The sequence below is a fragment of the Phacochoerus africanus genome, chromosome 11 (assembly GCF_016906955.1).
Source record: "Phacochoerus africanus isolate WHEZ1 chromosome 11, ROS_Pafr_v1, whole genome shotgun sequence".
Taxonomy (NCBI): domain Eukaryota; kingdom Metazoa; phylum Chordata; class Mammalia; order Artiodactyla; family Suidae; genus Phacochoerus; species Phacochoerus africanus.
In genome coordinates, this window is record NC_062554.1 from 31775839 (window position 1) to 31795848 (window position 20010).

Consider the following 20010-nt stretch of genomic DNA (forward strand, 5'->3'; position numbering starts at 1 on the left):
CTTTAAATTTATTTCTTAGTACATACCAAATCCCTTTGCTAAAACCTTTTTAGGATATGTTTCAGAATTGTTTAGATTTTAGATATCTGACATAGAGCAAAATTTCATATTAAAACACATTAATACTTATACAGAAAATGCATGTATATTTACTCAGCCTATAAAATATGAGTTCGGGTCAGGTTCTACTGCCAAATGAATTCAGATCAGGTCAGGTATTACTGAGAAGTGACAAAAACAAAACTGTTGTTTGCAGGTCTTTTTGTCTACTGAGATTGTGATGATGAATTGTGGACCTCTGTCAGTTCTTGGCTCCATATACTCAACCTGGATTCCTTAATTCATGATGCAGGGTACCTCAAGCTTTTCTCCTGAGTATTTTTGCCTAAAGTGTCACTCTTTGTTGGTCCTTTTCAACTTCCTTGGGTGCCTGAAGGTCAAAAGTCATGCACCACTGCCACTAGATAGCACTAGGGGAGCAGAGCCTATCTTGGACTAGGTAGAGCTAGTGTGGATAGAAGTCAGGCACTAGGCTGATGTTGCCTCTTCAGGATATCCTTGCTTAAAGAACAAAGCATATCATCATGTCATATTCCAACAGTAAGTAGTTTGGTTTATTTTGTTATATAGTTTTCTACACATATTAATATCTAATGGATGAAATTATTTTCACCCAAAAGGATACTGTCACTTGCTTTTTCAAAAATCATATGTTTAAGGTATCTTTTCACATCTGCAATATAGACAGGTAGCTCTCTTTTTTAAATGTCACAAAGTATTTCACTGCAAAGGAGTATCATTATTTCTACTCTATTTTTAAAGGTTGTAAATAAATTCTACTATTTCCAATAAATCACCTTTTCTAACTATTACAGAACAAAGTAAACAAGCTCTTCCAGCATTATCTACTATTTTTGGTAAGTTACTCAACTTAAGTCTCTGTCATACACCTCAAAAGTGGGGAAATGAAGAGAGATCATGAATATATAGCATTTAGCATGGTTTCTGTCACACAGGCTGTCAGTAATGTCACTATTGATATCTTCCTTTTTTTTTCTTGCTATTTTAGGGCCAAACCAGTGGCATATGGCAATTCCCAGGCTAGCGATCAAATCAGAGGTACAGCTCATGACAACACTGGGTCCCTGACCCACTGAGCAAACCAGGGATCCAACCCACATCTTCATGGATACTGGTTGGATTTGTTTTTGCTGCACCACAACAGGAACTCAGGTACCTTCTTCCTTGATGCATGTCATCAGTCCAAGTCTGCATCACATAATTTAATTAAGCACTAAACTAGGCTGCCTGCAAGCTCCTTGAAATCAAAGACTGTACCTTCTACTGTAAAGGCCGTAAGGATCCAGTAGAAAGAGCAAGAGCCCCAGGAATTGAGTTCTGTTCTTCTTCTCACTAAATGAATGAACCTTATCTGTACAATGAGGAAAATAAAATCTGCCTGAGAGGATTGTTGTGTGGGTTAAATAAGTTAGTACGTGTAAAAAAAATTAGGAGAGTGCCTATACTTAGCACACGCTTAATAAATTATAACCATTAATTTCACACTTTAATTTCCATATCTTCTACAAATGCTACAGCATGATGTTGAGCTCATGCTTCATACTCACTACTTGTTTATTCAATCTCAGAAATAGATCACCTTTTCATAGAAGAGAAAATAGCATTGAAAGCATTTTTCCTGAAGCAATAATGGTTATTACTGAATACTTTTGCTTCAAGAGGAAGATTATATGATGTCTTTAAGTGTTGTATAAAATACATAACCCAGAGGCTGCAGCAGCAGTTGAGAATGAAACCAGAAACCTCATTAAAAAATTAGCATGAAATGTACTTCTTTCCTTTGTAGAAGTCAAAGTCAAAAGGAAAACACAATAGGCTGATAAATTATGTGAAGTATGCATTATGTAGTTTATTACATGAGGGTCATCAAGCAAAAAGGGCAGATATTGTGTTCATCTACCCTTCTAAAAATTAGGCAGATAGGGGAGATGACAAAGGATGTGAATTCTAATGTTCTAAATGAGAATAAAGTTAAAAACCCAGGGAAGTAAATAATTCATGTGCCTGTTTTGGAGTCTCCGTCTCAAGTATAAACTATTTCAATCGGTCTTTTCAAGACTATACTGATGACAGAGTTCCTGCAGTTACTTTGTTTTGCCAACAAAAGATAGAGCTCTGTACCTCAGATGTGATCTTCAGGTAATGATGTTAATATTCTCTTAGAACACTGAACATTTGAACAGTTAGATTTGAAATCTTTATGAAATGTTCATCCTATCTTTGCACAGATGTCAAAAAGTTTTCAGCAAATAAAGTCAGAAATTGTGTGGGATTGGCTCAAGTACCTGAATAAACACTTGACTGTAGCCTAAGGGTTTCCTGTCATAATGCAGTGGTATTTAGTGAAAATGTTGGCAGAGAATTCCTTGTTCAAATAAAATCTTAAGTGGAAGAGTCAACTGAATAAACAGAGAAAAGCAGAGCTGTTCTGGGCTAAAAAACGAGTGAGTTAAGGAACACAACTTAAAAAACAGTTCCCCATAATATATCACGTTTTTTGTCTGAAAAAATTATAATTAATATTTGTTCAAATATAAAACTAGATGGAGAGACAGCATAGAAGCATACAAAACACAGAAGTCAGAGTAAGACACCCTAGGTTTGAGTCTTGGCCCCTACACGTGTTGACCTCTCTGTATCCTCATTGGCGAAACACAAATAATGAGAGTACCACCCTTTCACGGGACACTTCGAGGGATTAAATGACTTAATACAATAAAGCTCTTAGAACAGTGCTGGGGCCATACTCAAAGGCAGTAAAGTGTTTGTTAAATGAATAAGTCTCTTACATTATATCTGGACATGTTAGCAGAAAATCTGCAATCCTTCTAGATTTCTCTGATTGAATCCTATGGTGTATTACCCATGGCTTTGGCATAACTCATATCAAGTATTCTCATGTTCACTAATTGATCAGTAGAATTTTTGTTTTGTTTTTGTTTTCTTCTCAGTTTTGTGCATGTGAAAGACAGGGATTGCATACACATTCATCTTTGTAGTCCCAGCACAAGTAACTTTAAAATGCACTGAGTATCAATACATGTACCTGGAGTGAACACATTAATGAATTAAACCATTATAGGAGCTCAAGAAACCTAATCATCTAGTTCATTTAAAGTAATTATAGAGTATCAAATACTAATTATATTCTAGAGAGAGGAGGAAGGCATGTACCCAAGGAGGCAAATATAAAAGTTGCTTATTCAAGTAATGGCAATACCTAAGTAAGAGGATTTTTATCTTATGAAGTATTATGTAATAGTTGAAGTGAAAAGTTAGGAATACATATAAACACACAGGGCTTCAAGTTATTGTTTCATGAAAAATTTAAGATTAAGAATGATATACAAATTATAATATGTGATACAATTTAAGTATTAACATATCTAAAAAACATGTTACACACACATACACAAAAGGGTAAAAAATTGAGATAGAAGTATAAAAGAATGGTTGGGAAGGGAACAGATTAGAGGTACTGATCAAGAGGAGTTAAGTCTCATTGGCAATATTTTAATTTTTTTAAGGAGACTGATTGTTGCATATTTGAGTAGTTAAAGTACAACAACTCAAAAGCTGTAGCAAGAGCACTATCTGTTAGCACTAGCATGTATGTCTTCATACCAATACTTCCCCCTTATGTTCTTGGAGCAGAATTAAGGTACAGGATCTGAAGAAGCAATAATAATTTGGGAATCCTACATAGCCAAATATTGAGCAGATGATACCAAATGCCATCTTTCTCACCGTTTCTTCTTCAGTAAAGTGGAGGCTTATTGTAATGGGTCATAATGCAAAACTGTGCCTAAAACCTGCTTACTACTCATGCTAAATATTAAACTGAGAGACTTGCAGCTTGAGAATGAATTTTACTATTTATTATTTACTAATAACAGTATTTATTATTTATAGAGTTTAGAAGTGAAATCCACTGAATGTTTATTTTTAGGGTAACAGGAGAACTGCCATAGGGTTAATTAAATAAAATAAGATTTTGGCAAACTGTCTTCTCAAAAACCCCAATATAAATCAAAGAAATTATGGTGGAGGGGATTGCCAGATAATTTTGTGAGCTACAAAAGATGGAGAAAGCACAATAGAACTCAAAAGACAGGAAGAAGTATTTCATGAATTTGTCAAAGAAAATTTAAATGTACAAACAGAGCAGACTTCAAAGCAAGGAAAATTATTAGAATAAAGAGAAGTATCACATAATGATAGGCCAATTTTCCAAGAAGATATAACAATCCTTAATATGCATGCATATAACAACAGAGCATCAAAATTTTGTGAAGTAAAAGTAATAAAACTGCAAGGAGAAATCCAATATTCTAGTCAGACACTTCAATACCTCTCTATCAGAAATGGACAGATCGAGCAGGGAGAAAATCAGTAAGGACATAGTTGAACCAAACAACATCATCAATCAACTAGATATAGTTGACATCTATAGACTACTTTTCTTAACAGCAGCAGAATACACCTTCTTCTCAAGGTATCATGAAATATTCACCAAGATAAACCACATTCTATGACATAAAACATACCTTAACAGGTTTAGAGAATAGAAATCATTCAATGTCTGTTCTTAGACCACAGTGAAATTTAACTAGAAATTGGTAACAGAAAGACAAGTGGAAACTTTCAAAGTACATGCAGATTTAACAACATGCTTTTGAATAACATGATTGAAGGAGGAACTCTCAAGAGAAATTTAAAAATATTTTGAAGCAAATGAAAATGAAAACATAAATATCAAAATCCGTGATATACATGAAAAGCATTGCTTAGAGGGACACTTTCAGCTACACATATACACACACACACACAGATATGAGAACCTTTATATACATATATATAAAGAAAAAATACCTAAAACAATCTTCTAAATTTTGCCTTAGGTACCTAGAGAAAGAGTAAATTAAGCCAAATAAATAGAAGAAAAGAAATAATAAAAAATTAGATCAGAAATCAATTAAATTGATAACAGGAAATCAATAAAGAAAAATAAAGCCAAAAGTTGGTTCTTCGGAAAGATCAATAAAATCAATGAGCTTCCACCCTGGCTAACTAGCAAAAACAATAGAGAACACAAATTACTAACATCAGAAGTGAAAGAGGAGACATCATTATAGATCCCTACAGACATTAAGTAGATAATAAAGAATACTATGAACAATGCTATGCTTACAAATTTCATAATGTAGATGAAATGGACCAATGCTTTGACAGTCAGAATCTGTTAAAATTGACACAAGAAGAAACAGACAATCTGGATAGGCCTATATCTATTAAAGAAATTGAATCAATAACTTTCCAAAAGAGAAAGCACCATGCCAAGATGAGTTTGATGATGAATTCTACCAAACATTTAAGAAAGAAATTATACCACTTTTCTATAATCTCTTTCAGAGATGAAAACAGAAAGAATGCTTCCTAACTCATTCTGTGAAGCAGCATTATTCTAATACAAAACCAGATAAAGACAATACAAGATAATAAAACTATAGACTAAATCTCTCATGAACAAAGATGCAAAAAACTTCAAAAAATTTTAGCATATCAAACCTAAAACAAGGATAAAAAGAACTGTACATCATGGAGTTTCCGTTTTGTCTCAGCAGTAATGAACTCAGCTAGTATCCACAAGGATGCCCATTCCATCCCTCGCCTAGCTCAGTGGGATAAAGGATCTGGCATTGCTGTGACCTGTGGTGTAGGTTACAGATGCAGCTCAGATCTGGTATTGCTGTGGCTGTGGCTAGCAGCAGGTAGCTGCAGAATTGTATATCATGACTAAATAAGATTTATCTCAAGTATGCAAGACTGGTTTAACATTTGAAAATTAATATATTCCAGCACATTAACAAGCTAAAAAAGAAAACAAATAAGGAGTTCCCATCGTGGCTCAGCAGTTAGCGAACCTGACTAGCATCCATGAGGACGTGGGTTGGATCCCTGGCCTTGCTCAGTGGGTTAAGGATCTGGTGTTGCTGTAGCTGTGGTGTAGGTCATAGATGCGGCTTGAATCCCACATTTCTGTGGCTCTGACATAGGCTGGTGGCTATGGCTCCAATTGGACCCCTAGCCTGGAAACCTCCATATGCCATGGGTGCAGCCCTAAAAGACAAAAAGACCAAAAAAAAAAAAAAAAAACATAAAGAAATGGGGAGATATTCCATATTCATGGATATTGTCAAGATGTTAGTTCTTCCTAATACAATGTATAGATTCAATGTAAGCCCAAACAATTCCTAGAAGGTCATTTTGTGGGTATTAATAAAATGAGCCTAACGTTTATATGGAGAGGCAACAGATCCAGGATAGGCAACAATACTGAAGTTGGACAGCTGATATTACCTGACTTCAAGACTTACTATAAAGCTACAATAATCAAGACAGTGTGGTACTGGTGGGAGAACAGATAAATAGATCAACAGAACAGAATAGAAAGCCAAAAAATAGAACCACACAAATACAGTCAACTTATCTTTAACAAAGGGGTAGAGGCAATGCAGTAGAGAAAAAGACAGTCCCTTCAACAAGTAGTGCTGGAACAACTGGACATTCATATGCAGAAAAAGAAAAAGTAAATCTAGATACAGACTTTACACTCTTCACAAGAATTTACTCAAAATGGATTGCAGAACTGAAAATAAAATTCAAAACTATAAAACTTCTATAAGATTTAAAATTTTTAGATATAACACAAAAGTCACAATCTATGAAAGAAAAAAATGAGAAACCAGATTTCATTAAATGTAAAATTTTCTGCCACGTGAAAGACATTGTCAAGAGAATAAAAAGACAGAGTGGAGAAAATACTTGCCAAATACATATCTGATAAGGGTCTGTTATCCAAAATATATAAAAAGAACTCTTAAAACGCAACAGTAAGAAAACAATTCAATTAAAAAATGCACCAAAGAACTTAACACCTCACCAAAGAAGATACACAGATGGCAAATAAGCATATGAAAACATACTTCACATCATATGTGATCAGGGAAATTCAAGTCAAACCAACAATGAGCTACCATTATACACCTATTAGAAAGGCCAAAATCTGAAGCACTGGGAAAACACAAGTGCTGACAAGGACATGGAGCAAGAGGAATTCTCATTCATTGCCCGTGGGAATGAATAATGGCCCAGCTGCTTTAGAAAACAAGTTGGTGGTTTCCTACAAAACTAAACACCTCCTCCCACACAATAAATAATTGTACTCCTTAGTATTTGTCCTAAGGAGCTGAAAATTGATGTTTACACAAATACCTAAACACAGATCTTTATAGCAGCTTTATGCCAGCTTTATGCATAACTGCCAAAACCTGGAAGCAACCAAGTAGTGCTTCAGCAGGTGAGTGGATACATAAACTGTGGTGTATCCAGACAATGAAATGTTATTCAGCACTAAAAAGAAATGAGCTTTTCACATGGGGGAAGCTTAAATGCATACTGCTAATGTGAAAAGGCTACCTACTGTATGATTCTAACTCTACGACATTCTGGAAAAGGCAAAACTACAAAGACAAAAATATCAGTAGTTGACAAGAGTTGCGAGGGAGGAAGGGATGAACAGGCAGAACACAGAGGGTTTGAGGAAGCAGTGAAAAAATACTCTTACGATACTCTAAATGTGGATACATGTCATTATATATTTGCCCAACCTTACTGAATGTAACAAAACCAAGAGCGAAACCTAATGAAAACTGGACTTTCAGTTATTATGATGTATAGGTTTATCAGCTGTAACAAAGTACCATGAGGTTGGAGGGTTTTGATAAAAGGGGATCTATTATCATGGCAGGATAGTATCATGACTACTTGTCATGGGAGGAGGTACCAAGGAAATCTCTGTACCTTCCTCTCAATTTTTCTGTAAACCTAAAATTGCTCTAAAAATAATAAAATATCTTAAAATTTTGAATGTTCGTTATTTCTGTTTTGGAAGTCATACCAAGGAGAACTAAACTACCAAATCAGTTTTCATTTTAAAGCTATGATACCCACACTACTCAATGTCAGAAGGAAATATGTTATTCTTAAAAAAATTTCATTTCTGTTCAGTTTCCTCTGTGGTCTTCTCATGATGTCTGGTCTACTTACGATGGTGTCTTTCTACTTCTAAAAGACTTTTCCCACCACTCCCAGCTTCTGTCAGAGGGGTCAATTCTCTAGTTGTCCAGGCACAACCTACTCATTCAGCACATATCTAATTCACTAAATACATGCTAAGTGACAGACTATCCCTTTCCTCCACTGTAGTCAGCCAGGTTTGTCCTGTTTCACTGCTTTTCAACTAGCACATAGTGTAGTAGCTGGCATACTGCAGGTGCTCAATAAACATGTTTAATTAATACATTGACAAAAAAGTAGATGAACATGGAGTACATTATGCTAAGAGAAGTAAGCCAGACAGAGAAAGACAAATACTGCATGGTATCATTTACATATGGAGGAATCAAAAAAAAAATAAGTTGAATTCATAGAAACAGAGGGCAGAAAAGTGGCTGCCAACATGGGGGAAATAGGGAGATGTTGGTAAAGGGTACAAACTGTCAGTTGTAAGGTGAATAAAGTCTGAGTATCTAATGAATAATATGGTGACTATAATTGATAACACTGTATTATTACATAATTGAAATTTTCTAAGAGAGTAGAAGAACTTAAATGTTCTTGACAAAAAGAAATGCAAATACCTGAGGTGATGGACATGTTAATTAAAGGGGGGAATCCTTTCACCATGTACACACATATCAAATCATCACATTGTATACTTTAAATATCTTAAAATTTATTTGTCAATTATACCTTATAATTTTACTTGTCAATTTTATCAGCCTGAAAAAATCAGGCTAATAATGTAACATAATTAAATCCATCAGTACCTACTTAGCCTAGTATCGTCTAAAAAATGTATTTCAACTGTATTGCAATATTTCCCAGCCTTATCCCACCAACTGTATTCACTAAAAATGCTGTCAGATTGTAAAACATGCAGAGAATAAGAGCTTGGCATCATCTGCTGTGACTGGTTTATTTAGCCAACATTTATATAGTGAATATTTAGTATATTCCTAGAACTCTGCTAGTCACAGTGCATACAGAGATAAGCCAGTGAGAAGTGATCTTTTCCTTCTTAATACAAGGCCACTAACCTGCATTTATAGGTTTAGCAGGTCATTATAACTTCTCCTTGAAAAGTATTAAGGCAATTTCTGACCGCTTCCTGGTTCACTCCCAGTCTTAGTAAAGAAATGAACTATTCATCTAATGACTTTTTGGCTAATTCTTCTTCTTCTTTTTTCTTTTTGTAAGCTTAAGATAGATCATTTCTCTCCACCCATACTCTCACTTCCTGAGCAGTTTTTTTTCTCTGTCTTTTCCCTCTTCTGTATCATATCAAGGGAAATCCAGGTTTCCAGGGTGACTTCTTTATAGGCTTTATTGTCTTCCCTTCCTAACTTGGAGGAGAACTGGGGAAAGTGGCCCTTGGGCTCTGACTGTCTTCTCATTGCTGCCCTAAATGTGAAGTTAATACCACTCATCCATTTATATCACACACTTCTAATCGTCCTTGGTCTGGCATTCTCCTTCAGGATTCACTTTTACATTCTGAGATGTTTTATCACTAGGTTCACATTTTTTCTTTTCTTCTAACCATCTATTGTTTCTTTTTAGATTTTAAACTGAATTTCCTATTATGTGGAAGGAAGTATAACAGTGGAGGGCACAGATTCTAGAATCAATCACTTGGATTTGAATCCTACTCTTCCACTTCCTAACTGTATTTAAGGCAATTTAACATCTCTGAACCTCGGTTTCCTCATTCATAAATTGAAAGTAATAGCAATGTCTACATTATACAGTTTAAATGAGTTAAGGCCCATAAAACACTTAAATAGTCACTGACGCATTAGTAAACACTCTCAAGGATTGTTATCATATCCTTGGTAACAGTAATATCCATATTGTTGACTAGTAACTTTCAACTTCTGGATATACTGGCATCCACACCTAAGTTTTACCTTGAACCAGCTCATCATACAGCCCTACTTTAATCTGAGATTTCAAACCTGGTAATTCTCTCAAACTATAAAATTAAAGTTCTCATCTTTCTCTTGAAAACTCCCAGAACCTTCTATTTTCTTGCCTTAAATCACCAATTCTCTCCCAATTCATCCAAACACTGGCAATTAAACTGCCTAACTTTTAATTCTAATAATTTTCTAATATGAATCTTCAAGTCTTACTCTAATCTTAACCTCTTCAGTCTTCTTTGAACACATATACTTCCAAACTCTCCTCAATGCCTAGAGATCAATTATCTTATTTTCTTTTAATAACCAAATGAATAATTTATCAACATCTTGAACTCTTTATAAATATTGCTGAATAAAGGTACTTCATTTCTACTACTCAAAACTAAAACAGAACAATGCCAACAGTAGGGGTCCAAAAATGCTTTATAATAATAAATTTGGGATGACATCTTTCATGTTGAGGATGCTACTCTAATAATAATAATGTGAAGGCATCCGTATTTTATTTAGAGTACTCATGGTCCTATACGCACTTTTGAAGTAGCTTCCAAGAATTAAGTAGCATTTATCGTAGACCTACTTTCGCATACCATCTCTAACTTATAAGCATTGCAATAAAAGAAAATCTAACCTATGTTGACTAACCATCAGTTACTAACTAGTTGTATGCTCTACAGACTCAGATTTATGTCTTTGGGACTTGTGCTATCTGTAAAAAGAGAGAGCTGGGCTAAAATTAAACTGGCTTTTAGGGGACTTTAGGGGGTCATTTGCTTAAAAATTAGGCTAAAGAGACTAAGAATTAAGGAAATCATATCAGTGCAGAGGGAGAAAGAACATTCAAGAAATGAGAACTAAAGTCAGATGGGAACAGTAATTCCAATTACTCACTGGAGAATCGACTCTTCCACACAAAGGACTTTGTAACTATGACTAAATGATATCAGTGGGAAAGTTAAGGCCACTCTCAGTTGTCCCATACCCTCTTGTCACAGTATCTCAACTAATTTAAAATGCAATTAAAACTCCCTGAAGCTGAGTATATACGTTCAACATCTGAAATATATTCATCCTTTGTGAAAAAAAAATCATGTTCTAGAAATACACAAAGCAATTATTTTTTATAAAGAATTAATTTCAATAGGGGGTACACATATCATTAACAAGTAGAATCATTTTCATCACAAGGCCATAATAGTTGTAAAGAATTATCTTTTAGATATCTACTGGGATAATGAATGTTTTGGTTAAATGTCTTTTAGGTTAATATATTTTTGGTGTAAACATGTATTAAATATGTATGTCAACTCCTTTGAATGCTCCCTTAAGGCAAAAATTCCCCACTCCCTCCTTTTCTACTTATAAGTAGAGGGCTCTTGAAATCAGAAAACTCACAAACAGAAAACAAAAAAGCATACATTCACATCTTTGGTTCCTCGTCTAGGTATAATCTCAGCACTCCAGAGAGAACCCTAAACTCATGTTACCTTTTTTGTTTTTTTTTAAATACACCTATTGCTAGAATTCAAATGTGAATGATGTCTTAACGTATTTCCATCTTCAGATATAAATGTGTTTAGCTGCTTAAAGTTTAGTGTAGATAGAAAAATTAAAACATATTTTCTATGAAAGTTCAAGCCTGAAATAAACTTTGCAAGTCAATCCAAAATCATTAAGTAAATATGTAATCTAGATGATTTTCAAAACATGAAATCCTTACTGAAAGCAAAGTACTTCATAAATTATACTACTTGTCCAAATCTTTCTTTTTCTTTAAACTATTCATGCCTATCTCCTTATACACTTACAAAAATATACTAAACAAAAAGGAAAAGATAAAAATCCATTTAGAATCAGCATTATATATTATATAAACATACATGTAGGAAAAAGAAAAAAATCATGTAGAAAATTTGTAACTGCATCATATATATGTGTATATATATATATATATATATACATACATATAATTTTGAAGACTTTTACCACTTTTTTGAAAGAAAATTTCAACTTAATATATTATGGAAATGTAAAAATACAATCAGAACAAAGCTTTTTCTTTAAGGTTAAACAGTTAATGAACAATATTAGCACTGTTCCCAAGATTAGTATGACTTGTGTCTAATATTAAAAGTGTTAGTCAAATAGTAGGCAATTATAATATCCAACCACCATTCAATATAGAGTACTATAGATAAAAATATTTTGTTAAGACACCATCATACATTTTAAGTTATACGGAGAGAAATAGCACCATTTCTTAGAAGAAGCAAGGGCTAATTAAAATCTACAAAATGTCAGATGGCCTCCATTTACAATTAAACCAACAAGAAAGGATGCGGGAAAGAAGCCTACCTTCCATTGCCCTTTTAAAGAAGACCTTACAGCTCCCACAGGTAAGGACACCATAATGACAGCCTGATGCTTCATCCCCACAGATTAAACAAATCTTCTGAGGTAATGATTCGAAGCTGTACTGTGGGCTCTGGCTGGCTTCTGAATCCGGCCTTGAAATGCAAAACAAAGTACTCCATTTATTTTTAGGTGCACCACTATCTAATACTAAAGTTTTCTTAACCCACAATTGACAGTGAAACGGGGATTTTTTAAATTGAATTCTCTCTACACACACCTGAAAGACATGAAAACTAAACTTGTTAATGGATTCAGTAGGCTTGCAAGTTATTAGCTAATCAGGAGCACTAACAAGAAGGAATAAGCAACAATTCATATAGAATTTTACGTTCAGAACAGTTAAAGGTCCATTGGTTTTTTTAAAAAAATCTTTCTACAAAACTCCTCATAGTGAATCAATGTAGTCTTTGACAAATTAAAAGTTATGCCCTTCTTGTAACATGTTTTTTTGGCCTTAAGAGCATAATCATATTTCGTGATGCTTTTGAGTTTTTAAAACTCAACTCCGTAATGATTGTTTACTTTAACCAGCGTAAGTGTTTGTCGTTTTAAGGTATTGTTCAAAATATTGACACTGTCTTGACTATTCACAGCACAAGATTCCTAGCCTAGAGCATTCTTTTTTCTTTAAAATTCCGTTACTCCCGTATGTAAATTAAAATGCTCTTAAAAAACCTGTATTAAAAAAAAAGTTGTAGCGAACACGGAACAGTATTATAATACAGGGCATTGCAGTGATTAATGTTCAAATCCATAACGTAAACATATTACACATAAATTAATTTCAATCTTGAGATTCGTATGAAAACGAAGCCGGTAAATGTCCAGACCCCTAAAATGGTTCTGCTTTTGGCTCCAGCTCGCTACCCGACAGCCAATGCCACCCCTCCCGAAAAAGCGGTGCGTTAACGTCTCCTCTCCAGGACCGACATTGCCGGTAATCGTCATTCCAGGAAGAAAAGCAGGTTACAAAGCCCTCAACTCGCCGCACCCTTTCCGTACCGCCGGGCTACAGCGGACCTAGAGTGACACTGCGCTTTTTAAAATCACTGCGGGTCTTGCCTTGGTACCACGCAGACCTGGAAAGTTTAGAAGGGTTTAGAAGCGTATTCTCCCGGAGGCACGCTCCAGAAACAGCACATTCTGCGCCCCCTTGGTGCCCCCCCCCAAATAAGGAAAGGAGGTAAGAAAAAGGAAGCCAACCTGTGCTGTGCCCCGCCCCGGCCACCCACCCCTCGCGACCTCTCTGGGGAGCCGGAGCCGGGCGCGGAGGGCCGGGAGCTGGCGGCGGCGGACTGCCGGCCCGCTACTCTCGCGACGCGTGGGGCCCCGCCCCGGGCCCTCACCTCAGGTAGTTGAGATAAGGCTGGTACACCTGCGGCAGGCCCTCCTTGAGCACCGCGGCCTGGTAGCCGAGCTGCGGGAGCCCGTTGAGGCCAAGCGGCTGGTAGAGCGCAGGAGCCGCCCCGGCGGCGGCGGCGGCGGCGGCGGCGGCGGAGGCCGAGGTGGACGGCAGGCTGTCCCGCGGCAGCAGGCAGGCGCCCGCGCTTGGCGCCTTGCAGGGCGGAGGCGGGAACGGGCCCTGTTGGGGCGGCGCGCCCTCCGCCTTATACAACATGCACTCCAAGGCCGACCCCGACGAGGACGCCGACGAGACCGAGGCACTGGTGGGTGCGACCGCCGCCGAGGCTTCCCCAGGTCTGGACGACGCTCGCGGAGGCAGCGACGGCGGCGCCAGCGGGAAATCCGGGAAGACGGCAGGGTTGGCACCCGCCACCAGGTACGACCGCGGAGAGCGAGCGGCGGCCTCGGCGCCTTCCTCCTCTTCCTTGATCTTCAGGGCGGGCGGCTGGAAGTCGCCATAGAGCGGGAATGCGTCGTCCTTGGGCTCGTCGTCTGCAGAGTACGCGCAGTCGGGGAAGTCGCTGGCGGTGACGGAGGCGGACGAGGCCGAGGGCGAGCCCCGCGGCGGTGCAAAGGCGCTGACAGCTGGGGCCCCGCCGTCATAGTTATCCCCCTCTAGCAGTTGCCGGGTGCGAGCGGCCAGAAAGGCCGTGTTGAGCGGCAGGATGGGCACGTGGATAAAATCCATCACCGTAGTGGCCAGAGGGGAGCGCCCGGGCGCCCCTGGCGCATCGTGCTCCGCCAGGGCGACCCTGGGCGCCGAGAAGCGGGCATCTTCCTTGGGGACCAGGGCGACGCCTCCTGCGGCCGTCCCAGGAGCACCGGTCGGGGTTCCTGTTCCGGCAGCCGTGCCTCCTGCAGGCCGGGGTTTACCCTTCAGAAGTGGAACCATGGAGCCCTCGGACTCGGAGTCATCCTCCTCCTCCACCTCCACCACGGCGGGCTGCGGAGAGGGCTTCACTGCGGCCGCCGGCCAGTGATGGCTCCCGGCAGTCGAGGGGAGCAGCTGCCGGGACGGTGCCAGACCCCTGGATAGCACTTTATGGGCGGCTGCCGTCCCGGAGCTGTCGCCAGCCTTGCCCTCTGGCCGGCTCATGAGCAGGGGCAATACTCCCTGGGTGGAAGGGGCAACCCGAGCGTCCTGGGGAAGCTCGGAGCCAAACAAGCACCAAGGGCTGGTGGCTTCGCAGGCGGGAGGGCTGGCGTGGCTCTGCCCGGGACCTGAGGGCGCTAGTAGCGTGTCCAAGACACTGTCCAGCAGCCCGGTGTCTTTTTCCGAGGGTCTAGAGCTGCCACCTCCAGCACCCTCTGTAGCTTCAACTCTGGGATACGCCCCCTCCACGTCTGACAGCGACTGCTGGTCCTGCGTCTTCCCCTCTGGTTCCTGTCCCTGGCAGGGCCCAGGGAAGAGTAGCCCGTCCAGGGAGAGGGGTATGGTCGAGGCTGCGGGCGACGCTTCCGAGGTCTGGCTCGCCTGAAAGGGGCCTGTGTCTGGGCGTCCCAGCGTCCCGAGCTGGGTGGGGGAGGGCGCTCTGCCCGCCACGTGGGGAGCCCGGGGATCCTTTGCCTTCAGCTCAGTCATGACGACCTGGACTCCCCTTTTCTCCTCCCCTGTCTCTGGGGAGGAGGGATAGGGGAAGGATGAGGGGGTGTCGGGAATATAGGGGCAGCGGAAGGAGAAAATAGGTGTTGAATTTGGCTGGACGGGACGGTGGAGAGGGGGGTGAAATCTCCACCTCCTGGGTCGGAAGGGGGCGGCACCGGTCAGCTCCTGCCCTTGCCCAGCGTCTGGTAGGCAGGAGATGGGTGACAGTTGTTACGTCCTTGAGGCAGGTGGGGAGAGCCGGCGAAGGTAGTTGTAGGGATCTCGTTTCCTAACTGGGAGAGTTCTCCAAGAGAGTTCCCCGACTTCAGTCTGAGGACAGGAGACGCAGAGTACTCACAAGTCAGCACTCGAGTGGCGGCGGCTTCGAAAGCAATTACTGGCGGCTCTATCTCCCGACTTTTTCTCCGGCTTCAATGCCCTGTTGCTGCCAGTCCCTGCCTGTGTTACATTTCCCGTCTCCCTAAAACCCTGGGGCTATTTTGGCCTCTCGGCACAGCCCATTCCCTGAACAGTCTTATATCTGCCGGTTCCCTATAGCTGGCGACAATCATCTCCGCAGCCCTCACATTTCTTAGCAGTCCGGAGGGGACGAAACGCCTGTAGGTGCAGATTCCACTCAAATGCCAAGTGAGACTAGTTCTCACTGAAAATGCTGCTCACACAGCAGACCCTCCTCGCACATTCAAATACAAAGGCTTAACTAGAGTAGTGACAGCCAGTAGACTAGCCCCACAGCTTTCTAACAATGCCTCCTCCCTATCCGGAGGCTCCGCCCAAAGCCCCTCCCTACCCCAATTATGGACCAGATCTGAAATTCTGGAGTTAGTATTCCCAACCGCTAGTCTAAAAAACAGGTACTGTGAGGATGGAACTTCGTAAGCATATTAGATTGTGTACTACCAATTAAGAATTATGCCCAGTGTAAGTGGAAAAGCGAATGGATTCTATCAGAAGCTGAATTTTCAAGATTTCAATTTTGTAAAGATTTTTCCCTGGAAGAAGATATTTGGCAATATGTATTATTTTTTAGAATAAATGCATCAATAAATGCATAAATAATATGAAAGAAATATTCTCTCTTATGATTTCCATAAAAGTACTTTCAAATTTCTTTTGCTACAGCCAACCCATCCAGCTCCTCCTGAACAATCCTCAGTGTGGCAGAAAAAGAAATTTGGGAGTGGGAGATAGTTAATAACACTTATATACCTGGGCAGGAAATTGGATGTTGTGTGTCACACTGATTTGTCCTAGACAATGCATTCCAATTTTTAATAAATAACACTTTAAGGAAAGTCTCCTTTAGCTCCAGTTTATGTAAATTCCTCAAGAGAGACCTTGAATAGTATTTTTTGCCCATCAGCATTCTTATTCTTAATACTTTTCTTTGAGTTTTTAAGCAGATTACTTCTTACTTCCTGACCGTATGGTAGAGAGGGGGGAGTAGTGTAATGTATTTGAGATACAAAGTCATGAACTGACAATCTCTATGCTGAACCCAAGACCATTGAATATCCTAACATAATGTTAAATATACTATGTTCAAAATTGAATTGATCAGAAAGTTCCTCAAGGTTCTATCTGTGCTGATGCCCCACAGATCCTCTATGCCAGGTATGGGGAATACAGTGGAAGACTTGGTCCAAGACGCCAGGATGGGCAGTCACCAGAGGTAAGGAACCAGGATCCCTGAATCATCTGGGGGAGGGTCTAAATGAGTGAGGCATAAATGTTATCATTTTAGGCCCCTGGATTTTAAGATTGATTGTTCCAGCCATTCGGTTATTCTTACTGACTAATTTTAAATATAAAGGAGTTAGGCAGATAGAAGAGGGGTGAAGAGAATTCCAAGAAGCAGGTATAGTATGTTCATAGGACATCAGATAGGAATACATAATATGGGAACTTCAAGAAGGCCATTAAGGATAGAGCATAGAGTGAATGTGGGAGTGGAAGAGAATAAGGCTAGAGAAGTTAACTAATTTATTATTATTAATACTGTTATTGTTGCCTTCGGGCTTTCCTTTTTCCAATCCAATTTAAACCATTTAATATGCTTTACTAAATATAATTCACATACTACACAGGTCACCAGTTTTAAAGTATATAATTCAGTGGTTTTTAGCATATTCACAGTTGTTTAACACCACTGTTAATATTAGAACATTTACATCACCCCAGAAAGAAATCCCATAGTCATTAGCAGTCCCTCTTCATTTTCCTTTAAAACATTTAAATAGCCACTGAATCTACTTTCCTTGTTTCTGGATTTGCCTGTTCTGAACATTTCATATAATTAGAATCATACCACGTGTCTTTTTTGCTGGTTTCTTTCCATTGGTATAATGTTTTCAAGGTTCAGCCATCTGGTAGCATATATAAGTACTTTACTCCTTTTTATTGCCAAATAATATTTCATTGTTTAGACATACTATGTTTTGATTATCCATTTATCAGTTACTGGGTTTAGGCTTTTGCTGGATTTAGCAGTTGTTGATCTGCTTTTAGGTTATTGTAAATAATGATTCTATGAACATTCATGTATAAGTTTTTGTGTGAACATATTTTCATTTTTCGGGGATATATATGTGTGTGTGTGAGTATATATATATATATGCTGGGACATATGGTAACTCTAGGTTTAACCTTTTGAGGACTGCAGACTGGTTTTGCAAAGGGACTGCACATTTCACCTTTCCACCAACAGTGTATGAAGGTTCTAATAGTGTGTGTGTGTGTGTGTGTGTGTGTGTGTGTAAAGTGGTATCTCAGTGTAGTTTTTTTTTTCTTTCTTCTTCTTCTTTTTTTTTTTAAACAGGCTCACCTGTGGCATATGGAAGTTCCTGGGCTAGGGGTTGAATCAGAGCTGCATTAGCAGCCTATGTACAGCCATGGCAACACTGGATCCAAGCCACATCTGCAAAGCTGAACTGTGCCTTGTGGCAATGCTGGATCCTTAACCCACTGAGTGATGCCTGCATCCTCACAGAGGTAGCATTGGGTCCTCAACCTATTGAACTAGAACAGAAACTCCTCTGACTGTAGTTTTGATTTACAGTTCCATGATGGTGAATGCCAGAGAATCTGTAGAATCTGTAAAATCTGGATAGCACTGCCAGGTAGTCTGATACGACCTTTACATCCGTTAACTTATTTAATCCTTCAACACTCTTATGAAATAGGCACCTTTTTCCCCACTGTATAGTTGAGAAAACTGAAGCTCAGAGTGGCCCAATATGGTAAAGTTAATAAGTAGCATTAGCCATTATTTGACCCCAAGTGATCAAATGCTAGCCTTCTTAGGAATTCGATTATTAGGATTTTTTATGCCCACACCCACAGCATATGGAAGTTCCCTGTCCAGGGACTGAATACGAGCTACAGCTGTAGCAACAATCCTTAAACAACTGTACTGGGCCAGAGATCAAACCTGTGCCTCTGCAGGAACTTGAGCCATTGTAGTCAGGTTCTTAACCCATTGCATCATAGCAGAAACTCCCATAGGTCTGATTTTTAATTATTATTATTATTATTTTTTTGGCCACACCAACAGCATTGGGAAGTTTCCAAGCCAGGGATGGAACCCACACCGCAGCAGTCATAATGCTGGATCCTTAACCCCCTCAGCCACCAGGGAACTCCAGAAGTGTGATTTTTAAGTAGCAAATGGCTCAGGATATGGGTTCCAGGATACTGTAGCTATAAAATAGACACTAAGTCTCATTTTTAAAATGACATACTGTGTTTGGATTAATTTTGATTGACTGTAAAAATTCTCTCAAACCAGACAGTCTGACTAGGTTATTTCCATAAGATTGAAAATCTTGAAGTGAGAAAACAATAATAAAGACACCCAGCATGTCCTAAATCATCATTATGCCATGAAATTCGATGCTGAGTGATTAACACTGTTGGCACAAGAATTCCCAAATATATGAATCTTTGAGTGAAATAAACTCACTAGTTAAATACACTGGTTAAGAAGAAAACTACTGTATGATCCCACCGTTCCCTTCCTGGGTGTTTACTGGAAGAAAACAGACACTAAAAAGATATATGTACCCCTGTGTTCATTGCAGCATTATTTACAAAAGCCAAAGCATGGAAGCAACCTAAGTTCCCATCAATAGATGGATGGTTAAAGATGTGAAATGTGTATATAATGGAATATTACTCAGCCATGGTAAAGAAGGGAATTGCTGATTGCAATATCCTGGATGAACGGTGAGGGTATTATGTTAGGTGAAATAAGTCAGACGGAGGAAGACAAATACTGTATGATTTCATTTATATGTGAAATCTAAAAAAGAAAACAAATGAGCAAACATAACAAAACAGAAACAGAGTTGTAGATATGGAGAACAAACAGGGGGTTGCCAGAGGGAGGAGTGTGGGGAATGAAAGAAATAGGTGAGAGAGACTAAGTGATAAAAACTACCAGTTGTGAAACAAATGAGT

General features: G+C 39.2%; 1 protein-coding gene across 3 annotated transcripts in view; it reads right to left on the bottom strand.

The window, feature by feature from the left end:
* PGR (progesterone receptor) overlaps positions 1 to 16555 on the bottom strand; it is an 86193-nt gene extending 69638 nt beyond the window's left edge. The window contains exons 1-2 of one of the 3 annotated variants that reach the window (XM_047752681.1): positions 13889 to 16555; positions 12483 to 12634 (exon numbers count right to left, since the gene is read on the bottom strand). In XM_047752681.1, the coding sequence (XP_047608637.1) occupies positions 12483 to 12634; positions 13889 to 15528 (1792 nt within the window). In that variant the 5' untranslated portion in view covers positions 15529 to 16555. Of the gene's footprint in view, positions 1 to 12482; positions 12635 to 13745; positions 13831 to 13888 lie in introns of those variants that run through there. The other 2 variants (XM_047752683.1, XM_047752682.1) reach the window with 2 other exon arrangements.
* Between the last annotated feature and the right edge of the window lie 3455 nt (positions 16556 to 20010).